This window comes from the organism of the source record quoted next, unplaced genomic scaffold (genome assembly GCF_019419815.1).
Source record: "Pyrus x bretschneideri cultivar Hongxiangsu unplaced genomic scaffold, Pyrus_bretschneideri_v1 Contig40, whole genome shotgun sequence".
NCBI lineage: Eukaryota > Viridiplantae > Streptophyta > Magnoliopsida > Rosales > Rosaceae > Pyrus > Pyrus x bretschneideri.
The window spans coordinates 1,139,641-1,154,219 of NW_025999724.1; the positions used below are offsets into that span (position 1 = coordinate 1,139,641).

Below are 14,579 nucleotides of genomic sequence, written 5' to 3' on the forward strand. Positions count from 1 at the left end.
AAAAATTCTTGACATTCTATCTCGAAAAATTATTGAGGTAGTTTAATTTAAGTAACCATATTAATTCAACTAAAATAATAAATTATGTTTGGCCCTATGACCCTTTAGCCCCCTCAGTTGGACATGGTTTTTTGTCATAGTGTTATGTTTAGCCTCTGGCCCTCTAGCCCCTTCGTTGGAGATGGTAAGAAATATGGTATGGCACTATTCATTAAAATATTAATTTCTTGGACGGCTATAGGATTAAAACGAGCCATCTAGCCCTCCTTCAGTTAGAGATGGCCTTAGTCAACTTGGATTTCTTGCTCGAGGATGTCTTGTGAAGAGCTTCATGGAAAGAAAGGATTTTGAAATCGGTACAACAAGAGAATTGTAAACTTTTTTACAATGGATGATTTGAAGGATTTTGGTAAAGTAAAAGGCAAAATATATGAGGATATATATAGGCATCGTAAGACAAGGTCATCTAACCTTTGAATTCAAACCAACTCGCTTGAGGATATCTTTCAATCTGGCGGTTGAAATTAAGTAATAAAAAGTGTTGTCTCAATATAAAATTAACTATTAAAAGTATACTCTATTATTAATTTTTTCCATAAATCTTCTTAATATCTTCTAACAAAAAACTAATATACTAACACGAATCCATTTGCAGAACATACAACCCTAATTCAAGTAACAAATATATAAATGTATATTATATCTATAAACGAGATGTGAAACCTAATTAAAAGGTACAAAAACATAATATATCCACAAACAAGAAAAATTAATATGTGATACAAGTTGATTATAAAAAATAAAAATAAAAAAGAATATTTAGATAAATACAATTATCTTGTGATAGGTTGATTATAAAAATTAAAAATTTAAAAATAGCAACAAAAAAAATAGAAGAAATAATTAAAGAGATAATCAGGAATAATTTAATTTTTATAATAATTTTGTCATTAAAGAGATTATTGGTAATAAAAATAATCCTATACTTAAGAAATTTGACCTATTTCAATAAATTGAACTATCATAATGTTTTTTTTTTTTTTGCACAAACGATATTATTTATACTAAGAGAAAGGGGCGAGTAGGTGGGCTTACCCCACAATAGGCTCGCAATAATGTGGTTCAAATTCGTCTTTGCCGAGAATTGAACCCAAGATCTCTCACTTACAAGTGAAGATAAATACCACTAAACCATAGTACTAAGTGGCAACTATTCTAATGTTGGCTAAAAAAAATTAGACATATTTCAAGTTTTCTCTATTTTTAATTCATTTAATTGTTTTTTTTTTGCCATAAAAGATATAATTAAATAATAGATAACCATAGGTTAGTTCAAGAGACACATGACAAGATTTTGGAGGGCAAATAACGGTCACTTTTGGTTAGGGGATGAGCAAAAAGGGACTTTTATTATTTTTGTTTTTCTATATAATCAATACTTAGGCCCAACCATTTTTCCACATTAGCCAACTAACAGATTTTTTTTTAACGAAATGTAACGGCAATAACAAAATTGATGACTAAGTCAAAAATTGAAGAACCAAATGAGTTGGTAGAATATAAAATATCATAATTTGTGAATTGTGATTAAAAAAAATAAAAAAAATAAAAAACTCTTCAAAGGAAATACAACATTAAAAAAATGGATTTGGGCTTTGACCATGAAAGCAACCAATTTGCATTGTTAGTAAAATCACACAAAGTTATAAGTCGAATCATACAAAATAGCTCACTGGTTACTACACATTTCACTAGACCTGTAGTTAGTTCCTTCCAAACCTTTTATCTGACCAGAACAAAACAAAATGCTAACATCTATCCTCTAAAAATTTACACAAACCACAATCATAAGAACAAAGACAGATTCCTCAGCTTCCCATTTCTCTATGCCCATGCTTCTCCACCTTCTCCCCTAGTATTTACAATCTCAAGTTTCGTACCCTTCTTAGCCGGCTTACTCAACTGAAACACCGGGTGGCTGTATAGCTTCCGCACTCCTTTCCTCCAACTTAACCAGTCTCCAGCTTCGTATCCACTTCTACATCCGTTTTCTGAACACTCAAGTTCACACTTGGTAGATGCGCTGCTGCTGTGCGAAGTGGATTCGAGTTCATCTTCCCCATCAGTCATTACCGGAGAGCACCAAAGTTTCTCATCGATGTCAGCTTTTGGGCTGTCCAAAGTGGTGGTTCTGAATGAGCTATCATGAACAAAAGAATCACCCATAATCGAATACAAGGTTTGTCTGTTGTGGTTAAGAGATTTTTTGCACGATGAGTGCAATGTAGCCTCCGCAGCTGATTCCTCTCTCGTGCGCAGGATCTTTAAAATCAATGTCTTGAGGAAATTCATAACTTGCACCGCATGTATTAGTGCAGTCAAGGGATCTGCCATCTGCAGCAAAAACTCTTGTTTAGTCCATAGCAAAGCTTATACTTGTTTGTGGACAAATAGGACTTTCTTATGGCCATTACAACGAAAGTTACATAGCCAAGGAACAACAATCATTTGAAGATGTGGAACTCCAACTCATCCTTTAACAGGTGGGCCGCATAAACCCCTAAAACCCCAGGCCTACGCTTGACCTAGGTATCAGGTAAATCGATAGAGGAGTTATTGTGGGAAGCCAACTAGGGCCTTCCATCGAAAATGTGTCGTCCTGATTCCCGGTCACTTGACCCACCTTGGGGGCCAAGGATCAAAGCAAACAAGGCAAACTGCATATTACAACCAGAGACATTTCACATCAATAAACAACCGTGTGAAAAAATGGTACAAACCTCGGTCATGTTAGGTGCAAAAACCATAGCAATGTTGCGGGCATTCATCTTGTTGTGCTGTTCGTTCTGCGCAACGTCTGCCATCAAATTGATGGCCCAATCTAGCAGTGAAGCTTCTGTTGGAGGAAGTGTCTTCACAAGTTCTGTGCAGTCATCTTCTGTGTTGCAGCGCATCACCTGTTCTGGTGTGAGCGAATCAAGTACCCTTGTAGGAAGCTCTCTAAACCATGCCTACAATGTTTAAGAAGGGGAGAGACAGGAGTACACCCGTTAACAAAAGTAGGAAAAAAAAGGTTGAGAACCAAGGCAGAAACCAAAAACCATAGAAGATAAGTTTAAATGAAGGGTTTAATTCAAAAGGGTTTATTAATGATCTAGATATTTCACGATTTTGAAAGCTTGAAAAGAATATTGAAAGTCCACACATCTTTAAAATTACTGAACATCCTGAAGGAGATGGTGGCTATGTATTCCAAAAAGTATCCAATTGCATTCACTTAGAAATGTCAGATTATATGCTTACCTTTATCAAACCTGCTATACAATGAACATCAATTCCATGTGGCACGATGCCTTTGTTCAACTGGTCACGAAGATGCTCTTCTTGACCGTTTTCAGCATTTATTCTGAAAATTCCTTCTGCCTTGAAGACGGAGAATAATGAAATAAAAACCTTTAGTTGTGCTGAGAAGAATATGCGTATAACTTCGCTACTAGTTTGAAATACCAACTTACTTTAAGGCCTCCTCCTGAATACAATCGTTCTTGCATCATAAGAAGTATAGTTGGCACACTGTTCCCATTATTATCATAAGAACACTGCATCGACTTGGCAGAGACCCCAAACACACTTGCACTGGATGACAAAGATGTGTATTCCATTAAGCAATAGTCAAATATAAAATAGTACAGAAACTCTGATTAGGACTAAATGGAATGATGAGAGACATGTATTAAAACTTCTGAAACAGAACGTTCCATCTAACAGGAATCCTGCCGCAGTATCCATATACATTGTTACCACAACCTACCTTCAGAAGCAATTTCGTAGGAGAACATGCTGATCAAAAGGAAAAGGAAAAAGACAAACAAAGAAATGATCATTCAGAAACAATACCGAAAGATCAAATGTTTGTGCCACCCTGTTACGCAGATCAATTTGCAAGATAAGATCGTTTCCAAACAATGCCACTAAAAACCGAATAGACCAAATGGTTTGCACTGATGATTGGAACAACTCCACCCAACATTTATAAGACTAAAACAAAAAACAATAAATCCTTCGTGTTACTCTCCCTTATCTGCCTAAGTGCCCATCCAAAATAAAATCAAGGCAGAATAAAGTAAAAGCTATCACACACCAGAAAGCAGAAGCTATTCGGACTACAAATGCTAAACAATTGAACTCGATTGCCTCTGTCAAAATCACATCTTTGTACTTGGCAAAATCCTCATCCTCCTTTTTAACCTATAAATTCCCTCCCCATGTAAGAATTTAAATCAAAATCCTCTGGCAGTTCTAAGTACTGGAAAACTCTGTACTTGAGGAGATCGATAAAAGCAGTAACGGAACTTGTGACTGAACGAAGGGGATTCACAACCTAGCTCAAACCAATAGTGTTTGAAAAAAAAACCATCTTATGGTAACTGTTCTTGTGGCTGTGGATCCAGGATCAAAAAGACCAACCTATGCAAGCCGGGATACGGAAAAATCAGAAAACCCGATTTACAAGTTTACAGAAGAACAATATAATGCCACCAGTTTTTCCATTTTGCACTACAAAATGCAAAACCATTAAGAAAAACACACAAGCAAGAAATGCAAGTATGAATGAACTTTAATGAAAATTCTACTATGCTCCGGTCTATGACGTGCACAAAAGCAATGGATGATTGAATGTGCACGGTAAAGAATCCAACGAAGAAGGATCATCTATACTTTTCACCGGTGCATGCTATAATCCGTCAAAGTTTTCAAATTTAGACAAACAATTGGTACTACAAACCAATCTAAATCCCAAAATTTCCATATAACCAAAGTCACTTCACAAATTTCAAAAATTCATCCTCAACCAAATCCAAAAAACAAAAAAACAAAAAAAGAGCAAAAATTGGGAAAAGAAAAAGGAGGGTGTTCTGACCTGGCACTTGGCACCTTCCTGGGGACCTCGGGCTCGAGCTCAGTGGGCAAACCCAGAAACCCATTAAACCTATCAAAAGTGACATGCGAGACATGTCTCACCTCGCTCGGAGAACTGATGTCGACAGAGGACGCCACGTCATCCCTCTCCACACTGCAAGTTACCAGAGACTTCCTCAGAGCCGCCACCAAAATGTCGAGTATGGCGGACTGGTGGTGCTGCTGTTGTTGACCGTTATGCCCATGGAAGTCTCGACCTTTGTTGTTCCCACTGGCTCTAATCGTGGGACTCAGAAATGGGGTAGACATGGGATTTCCTAGAGCCTCCTCCTCGTCTTCAAAATCCAACTCCTCATATTCCAGTCCCCCATCATTATCATCTTCTTCTTCGTCCTTTTCTTCTTCTTTGCTGGTGTTGTGGTGGTAGGAGAATGGACTAGGAGGGGGAATGTTGAACTCAGTGAGTCCAACAAGATGGCAAGATTTGGATCGGAAGAGCCGAGCCATTTTGCTTTTGTGAACTATAATATTAAAACACACGAAAGAAGTAATACAGAGAGAGAGAGAGAGAGAGAATAAAAGAAGTGAAATGGAGGTTTGGTTGTTTAGAGAGAAGGTGAGGTGGGTTTGGTTTGGTTGTGACGAAGAAGTGGGGGGAAAGAAGGTTGCTTTGAAGAGAGGGATGAGTGATTAGTATTGGGTTAGTGTTGAAATTTGAGGAGCGTGTGGTGGTGGTGATGGCGGTGAATGGTTGGGGTGATCGAGACCTTTTTCTCTCTTTCTATTTGTTCGAGTTCTATAGCAAATTCTTATTAGAGAGAGAGAGAGATAGAGAGCACAAGAAAATGACCACGAGACAACCAGATATGATCATATGAGAGTAAGTGTTTGTCTTGGAAGTTACTCAAGTGAAGTGAAAAATGTATGTACTTAAAAGAATTATTTATACAAGCAGTGAAGCAAATGGATGAGAGTATGATTCTTTCGTCTTCTAATCTCTATGAACATCACTTTATGTCGAGCTATCCATTTTTTCAAGAATCTCACTCCCTTCATAGTGAATCGTATTATTGTACCAATTAATGTACGTAGTCTTTTCTATGAAATTATGTTCTTCGTGTATAATCCGACCAAATAAAGCATACACTAATAGAGTTTAGAAAACATTATAGGTCATTAAATATACTATTTCCCTTTGTTTCCTGTACTGATAAATAGTAAGTTTTGGATATATTAACGATTGACAGATGCTTGCAGATTGTCGTATACCAATTTCATTCTATTATTAAAAAAAATGTGAAACATATTTGTCTTTAATGTTTAAATCGATAAGATTTTCGATTACCTTGGCTTCACCAACATATGAATTGTTGATTGTCCTTTAAATCCGAACTCTTAGATGGTACCTTAATTAATCACCTGATTAGCATTTGTCATGCCTTAATCACCTCCATTAGAAAAATTTATTTCCTCGTCCATTTTTGTAGGGATTTTCCATGAATTTACGTGAAAAATGTTGCAATTTTTTTTTTATTATTATTATAAGTGATATTACTAATTTAAGCTACACTAAGGAAATAGGGGAGGGTTTAAACTAGGGACAGAGTGGTTGAAGAGGAAGTCCCTATTCACTATGACAATCTTTCATAATGAAGTCGATCTCATTGTAACTTGTCAGACTTTGTGGTACAACTAAAGATCACTATGGTCTTGTGATATTTATTTTCACTTATAGTTGTATGTGGGAGGTCTTAAGGTTCAACTTCTGTGATGGCAAGTTTGATGCCAAGTTATTATGGTTGACACGATTAAAGTTCACTACGGTCTTATGATACTTATTTTCACTTGTATGTGGAAGGTTTTACATTCAACTCATATAATGCAAATTTGATACCAAATTATAATGGGTCGCAAATTGTGTGATTTTAGTCCAAATCTATCAAGATCTTGGGCCCTTGATAAGGAGCTTATAACTTAAGTAAGTTGTTAAGAACGTCAGTTACTACACTCAATAAGAACATCAATAAAATTTGAATTTTGAAGCAATGTATCTTAATTGCAGAAATTCAAGTGTTGTATAAACAAGTATATAGTATACACAGTGTTAAAGGTTATATCAATCTACTCCCACATGTTGTGGTACACAGATGTTCCCTCGTCTATTACCTCGTAATCAAATTACTACATAAATAAATATATAATCTCATACATAGTTTGAAAAGTATATATTTCTTCATTAGTAGAGATTCTTTTTAGAGCTTCAAAGATTCATCGAGACTCTAAAATTGGGTTATCCACCACTTTTTCAGCCCTGTATAGAGCCTATTGTGATGCTCTTAGCTCAATCAACTTTCCAAAACAGCTTTTTTTTTTTTTTTTTTTTTTTGAACAAGTGATATTATCTACATTAAGGGGGGAAGGGGGTGATCGTAGTCGTACAATGGGTTAGCAATTATATGATTCAAATTCACCTTTAGCGAGAATCGAACCTAAGACTTCTTATTTACAAGTAAAGAGGAATATCACTAGACTGTAATACTAAGTAGCTTCAAAACAGCTTCTTAGCTCATTCACTTTATCGTTTGATGTTGGCAATTCAAAGGGTTGGAATTATTTGGCAGGACAATGAAACAAGCTTTGGAATTGAGGCCTTGGATTTAATTAGTAATATGAAATGGGATATCGATCGGTTGTATTTTTGTATTTGTATTACAGTCCCACGATAGTCACATGCCCACATGTGGTGTTCCATATCTACTACAAATATATTTAGTGGTGTGCGTTAATTAGTACTTACGCCGCAATTAAACTAAAACCAGTTTACAGGGAATGATTTGATCATGAGATTCGAACTTATAATTATTTATTTATAAGTATAAAAAACATATTACTAAATCGTAGTATTAAGTGGTTAAAACTTAAGTTTAAATCAATATGACTGTAAGATTTTTGAGTTATCTGATAACGTAGTTTATTCTAAATATGTGCATGATTAATAAGCATGTCACAATGATCCCACACACTCATTCAGTTTTAAAGTGCAAAAAATTAAAAGGTAAGTGTCAAAATCATTGCTAAATATATTCTCTTTGTATAGCAAACGACAGAAGGAAATATTGAAATTAATAAATAAACTAGTAAATTAGGATGAACACCCGGACGACTGTCATTTTTATTTATAAAAAAAAAAAACTTCAAATGTTTAACCGAAAAAAGAAAATACGCTCGCATCGGTCCACTTCTAATTAATTTTTTTTGTTTGTGTTAATTTGAGTTTTTTCTCTAAAGCATTGAGTTTAATATTTATTTATCTTTTCAAAATTGTTATCAACGTCGTACATATGAAGTTGTGGGAAATGAATTCCACACAAGAGTAGAATCACTCTTGTGCCATACAGCTAAAAAGGAAAATACAAGTGAGACCTTGTCGCACTAGTGTGGTGTACGCCAAAAGTCTTCTAATTCCTAAGTTAGATTAAAAAATAAATCTCAAACTGTGAGCTTCTTTGCTAAAGAACAGTTACCTTTCATTGTATGTATGCATGCCTCTACATAGAACAAGGCATGAACTTGACGATGATTTTCATTTTTGACAACAAAAATAAAAATAAAAAGATGATTCATTAGGGCACGCTTGCACTCCCTAAGTGGTTGGTTTGAACACCACGTTATCCCGCTCATTTAGCCACCAATAATTTACCATGGAAAACTTGATGAGGGGCACCAATTAAAAGTCCTGTTTAGAGATGACTCTTAACAACATCGGTGATCTTGGCTTAGGAATCATTATCCCTTGAAGATCCTGTTGGATCTTGCATTATTAGGCCTTTCTAGATTGATCTCCTTATATTTGAAGGAATTTTAATGAAACACTTCCGGTACTGTTCATTTTTATCGAAAACGACATTTTTATCTTGAAAAGTCACTCATGGTACTATGCACTTACACCTTTATTTTGTCATTTTCATTAAAATTAAAGTTTTTAAAAACTTTTCGTTAATTTTTCTTATATTAATGTTCAATCCACACGAGAATTAAGTGTTAGTAAAATCCTAGGAGTTCCATCAATTAATAAAAATAAAAGCCCAAAGCTATTTTTACCTTAAGGCCCGATCTATAAAGCCTACGGGGTGGCCCACTGACCCGGGTTAGGGGTGACAATAAATGCAAAGTAGTATGGGCACGTGAACAAACCCATGCATGTCGAACAAATGCAGATACTGGCATTACTGTGTTACCGCAGGATATTGATCTAACGGTAGGTCTTTTTTTTGGAGGTGGATTGTCTGTTCTCCCATTTTCATGTTTTTTTCATGCTCTCCTATGATGTGTGGTCGCAGTTAAATTACGTCAATATTTTATATTAATTTTTATAAAAATAATAAAACAAAAATTAATAGAAATATAAAATGTTGACGTGACTTAACCGTGATTACACAAACAGAAGAGCATGGAAATAAGAGGGTAGACAATCCACCTCCCTTTTTTTCCCCTTACCAGTCACATGCGTTTCCCCTTGCAAATTTGTCAGAGACTCAAAGCCTTTGCTCATCATCACAAGGGAAGTGGCGAAATAGAAGAAGAGAAAGACTTACATACAACAAGTTTATCACAACATCATAAATATTGATATGCAAATTTATGGAGACACTAGGTGGTTATATTGATATCGATATATGTCACCTTCAACGGAAATTAAGAAAATTTGCAATGTAGTGTGTATATTATCTCGCCGATGAAGTTTGCATTTCATCCCCCATTTCCATATCGATCATTTAATTTTCAGTTATTTCAATGAAAATATCAATAATTTCGTATATATTTTAAACACTAAATAAGACTAGTTTTGAACATTACTAAACCACATAAGTTTTCTGATGTTTAAACACACAAACTCGTTGTTAACAGATTCTCTAATAGAGATAAATTCTACTGTTTTATCTTCAACTCACTTATTAATTAGTGTAAATTTAAATTTGTTAGCGATGTGCTGAATTTTGCACGTTTAAATAGCATTATTCCTTTTGTACGTTTAAATAGCATTATTCCTTACAATCCTATACTTGTGCACATGAACAAAAGCCTTTAAGATGACCTGTCATTTCAAAAAAAGTTTGCAGTGCATGTATGGTAGTAATCAACAGTCATACAGACGAGCCTTTATTCGGAGGGATCCCTATAGTTTGGCAAAAATGGGAACTAATCGTGGTGTCCATCGTACGTCAAACTATTTAGACTGTTTATTTTTTAAGTTTAAAAATCTTCACAAAAAAAATTAATTCAATCTGAAATCATTTACTCATTTGATTGTTAAGATGAAATTTTAATATTTCTTAAAACATAGTATTCATCAATTTCTTTGAACTCAATTGGACGCCTTAAAGATTTTCAATTTGGCTAATATTTTACAACAATGATCTACAAAGTGAAACTTGAAAAATAAATGATTTGGGTCGTTAAAGTTCAATATAATATGAGCACCACAACTAGTTTCCACTTTTACCGAAAAAAGGGAGATCCCTTTGAGTAAAGTACACATATATATATATATATATATATGTGTGTGTGTGTGAGTGGATGAATATTACAAGTGAGGATTATTACCATGATTGATCCTAGCTAACGGTCCAACAACTCCATTCAAAGTGAGAATCATATGCTTTCTTTAAAAAGAAATGAGGTGACCGATCGATGAAGCAGCCTATTTTCCTTATGCTCTTACGTGTGTTGCAGTGACTGTGAGTTCCCTTTGAAGCTACTCCAAGAATCTCATCAGTTACCATCAACTGCAGGCTGGGTCCTGGCTGGCGTAATCGGAAGGTCATGACTCGTTAGCAATTAGGTGAAGGATAAGATTGACGACATTTGTATGTATTCAATATCAATTAGGTAACACTTAGATAAAATAATGGAAACCTGGTCACATGAAAGGTTTGGGCCAAAGGTACCCCAACTTGCTGGCCTTATTTTTACACAAATCGAGTTTGTCACTAGTCACTCTTCTTAACTTGGGTTTGATGGAAGCTCACGTTTTGAAATCCAAGACCAAGATTATTTTGGGCCCCACTAATGTTTCAAAAACTTTGGACCTAAACCACATACACAAGTGACAAGTGATTGGCATATTATAAGAGTACAATGAATTTTCTATGGTGCATATTTAAGTTACACATCTAAAAATGAGTTGTTAGATCTTGTTGACCAATATGGACATAAGTTACGAAACAAATTTTTTGAACGCAACTCTGATATGATCAGAATTAGGGGTGGGTTTAGAAGAATCAAAAAAAAAAAAAAAAAAAAACCCTCGTAAGCGTCTCTCCACGTCAGATTTGAGCATATATTCTTAGCTTAAGAAGCACCCAACAAATAAGAAGGATAGGTTTTTTCAAAAGTTTCTAACTCTTGATCGAACACCGAATCGAAGCCAAAATGCCAAAAGAAAAAAAAACGAACTGAATCAGAAAAACTGAACCGAATTTTAGTGGTTCAGTTTAGGTTTCAGGGGTCTGAAAACTGAGCCAAATCGAAATCCCCTTAAAACGACGTCGTTTTATGTTTACCATTTAACCCTAAGGTCCATAACCCTCCAAAGTCCAAACTCAGAAAGCTCAGCTGCTCTCACTGATATTTGGTGTTGCATGTACTTCAACATTTATGAATAAAATTGCTCTTACTTACATAAAAACACCATCTTCAATCCCAAAGATGGGTGAATGTATGCCCGTTGAATTTCAATGAGTATATCCCTTGCCATGATTTTTGTTATATGAAAACTTTGCTGCCAAGTTCGAAACTAAGTTTAGGGATTTTGCAAAGAGCATACTGGTTCAATTAGGAAGGTTACTTCATTGGTTATTGAGGAAATATTTTGGAATGCGGCTTCTAACAAGCCAATATATATTAAGTATGCAAGTTATGTGCCTATGTCTGCTTTGGAAGAGCCTCTCCGCTTGTTTGCTTTCAGAATGGATATTGCAATCATTTTTCTTTCCAATTGGAATTATCATTGGATTGATTTATATGAACTTGAATATGTAGAGCTACCTTCCCACTTTTTTGCATTTTCTTATTATTAATATACAAATGTATGCCTTTATTTAGTTGCCTTTATAAAAATATATATATATATATATATAAAAAAATAAAAAAAAATAAAAAAAAAACCAGTCGAACCCAAAAAAAACGGAAAAAAATAAAATAAAATTAACCGAATAGTAAATTTTGTTACCCATTGAAACCGGACCCACCTCTAATCTGAATAATAATACATATTCATCATTCATACAGAAAGCATACTTAAAGAAAACTCTCTTACAATTAAAATAAAAGTAATACTAAAGAGACTAAATTTGTAGGCTAAATTAGTAAATCAAATGAGGTGTCACAAATAGAAAATTAGCACGTTTATCAACGATTAAGTAATAATCCAATTACCAACTTTTATGTCATTTAATTTACAAAATTTAGTCTTCCTAGCATTATTCTTATAAAGAAGGCAAAACTAAAGTCTTAATAAAAATTATATAAGCTCTAAATTCGCATAAATATGAACAAAAACATTCACATGCGCTGCCACCGTTGTCCAGATTGAGTTCATCCACCAGCTTACCTAAAGCTAGCAAGATTTGGTCATCAGTCCAAAGTGGACTCTCAATCCAAATATATGGTTGAGATTTTAGATCTATAAGAACAAAGAGGGATGAAAATTGGCAATGCAAACAGTATAATAAAGATCATACCAGAATCATCCGTCATACTGCAGAGATTCAGTTGAAACTCCCACTACCTAAACATGAAGGATGAGTAAACCCCCACATACCAGAATCATCCTAACAACTTCTAATATATTCTTGGGATGCCGGTTTTAATTTTGAACCAACTAATTTCGATAGAGTTCGATCGCCACTGTTTTTGCTTTTCCGAATTAAGAATAATCGATCTTGCTTTCCACTAATTTACAAGAAGAGAAATTTAAAGTTGAATGCAATAAGCTATAAGCATGGTGTTAACCAACCTATAATAAGGGAGACTCAATCTTAAATTTGAATCCACTAAATAATTTAAATTTGAAAACTACTTGTATGAGTTGCGATTTGTTCTTTCGGATTTCTAGTCCATCAATCATAGATTATAGATCTCCTTTTATTATTTTATGCTTCCGGAGAGGAAATTAAGGATCCATCATTGACTGGTTCTTTTAAACATCTACAAAGGTGTTGGAGAACAATTCAGAAATAAACAAAAAATAACAGAAATAAACAGGACTTGAAATTCTAATATTTTATTAACCAAAAATACTTTATGTGCAGAATGAAATTATACAATAAATACAGAAACTAATATAAGAATATCAGTGATACTAACTTGATCACAGAAGGCAAAGGCTAGCGTAAAAGCTATGTCCTTCGAACAGTATTTTCGTCCCACTCTTGTGCTTGTGGTTCTACAACGTCTGCTCGACCAGGATTCAACTACCTAATTCTACAACCCTCACTGGATTCTAGAATTCTAGCGAATTTGCTTTGTGTGCTTACTCTTTGGAAATTTCGTATGAAAGAAAAAGAGGAAGAAAAGATGATCTCATTTGGATACTGTGATTGCAAATATATAGGTTGTTTCACACCCATTCAAATACTTGTTCAGTGTATTTGAAAGTACACGACTCTTTCTAATAGCTATGTCTTTTAATCAAAACGTTTTTAATTAAAAAACTTAATCCAAAAATTAAACTTAATGAATCTAATTAATTAATTTTAATTGTATTTAGGCTATATTATATTCAAGCCTAATCGACACAACCATAAGGCCCAAGCCTTCAATCCATTTCCAAATGGTCCAAATTCTAATTACTAAGAAGAAAGAATAAGCCTATATAAAGGCTAGTAAAAAAATACTGTTGCCCAATGTGGGATAAGAATGTCTCAAACTCCTACAAAGAGAACTACCTCAACTTCCTCTCATTTGTAAATAAACTGATTTTACTATATGTATTAAGAGGGTTAAAATTTGAAGAATGACTTGTATGACACGGGTACGCCATTACAATGTCGATGACATTTTATGCCAATAATATAAAGACATGTGTTAATTTTTATCTACTCGATTCATTCAAGTTACTCTCTATAGTTTGTGGAGGTCACCTTAACTCACCATGGAGTGGATTTTGTGCAGCTTTTTCTGTTGATAGACCTCTTTTTACTGCTCTAGCACTTGGCATTCTAAATCAACCTCTTTTCCCTGCTCTGCACTCAGGCCCCTATTTTACAAATTCTGGGCTCAACCTTCTCTCCGAACATACCCACTCCGGATGCCGCACCCAAGACCTTTTTTCAACTCAAGGCTATAGCTCAACCACTCCCTTAAATTTGGTCCTTTTTTATATTGAAAAGAATATTAATCCTACGTATTCACCTGTTTGCACAGTGAGTAGTTTTACAACATCCACGATATCCCTCTGAAAACCTAATTTTGTGTAAGATTAATTTTTTTTTTTCAAAACAGAAAATATTGTGTGTGATTAGATACCAAAGTAAATACGTAAATGCTTCGTAATTATATATTATATCCATGACATGGTGTTTTAACATGGTCTGATGGAATATCAATTAAAATTTTTTGTTCGTTTGACATTATCTATGATTAAGGTGAAGCAAAGT

At 34.5% G+C, this 14,579-nt stretch overlaps 1 protein-coding gene across 1 annotated transcript; it reads right to left on the reverse strand.

Annotated features, from left to right (window-relative positions):
- Positions 1-1,654: 1,654 nt before the first annotated feature.
- On the reverse strand, positions 1,655-5,857 carry LOC103964259 (rho GTPase-activating protein 3-like). The gene is made up of 5 exons (XM_048566154.1): positions 4,922-5,857; positions 3,516-3,636; positions 3,304-3,423; positions 2,781-3,011; positions 1,655-2,394 (listed from the first exon to the last, which is right to left on the reverse strand). The coding sequence occupies exons 1-5, from the start codon at positions 5,425-5,427 to the stop codon at positions 1,885-1,887; spliced, it is 1,488 nt and encodes a 495-aa protein (XP_048422111.1). The 5' UTR covers positions 5,428-5,857; the 3' UTR covers positions 1,655-1,884.
- Positions 5,858-14,579: the final 8,722 nt, after the last annotated feature.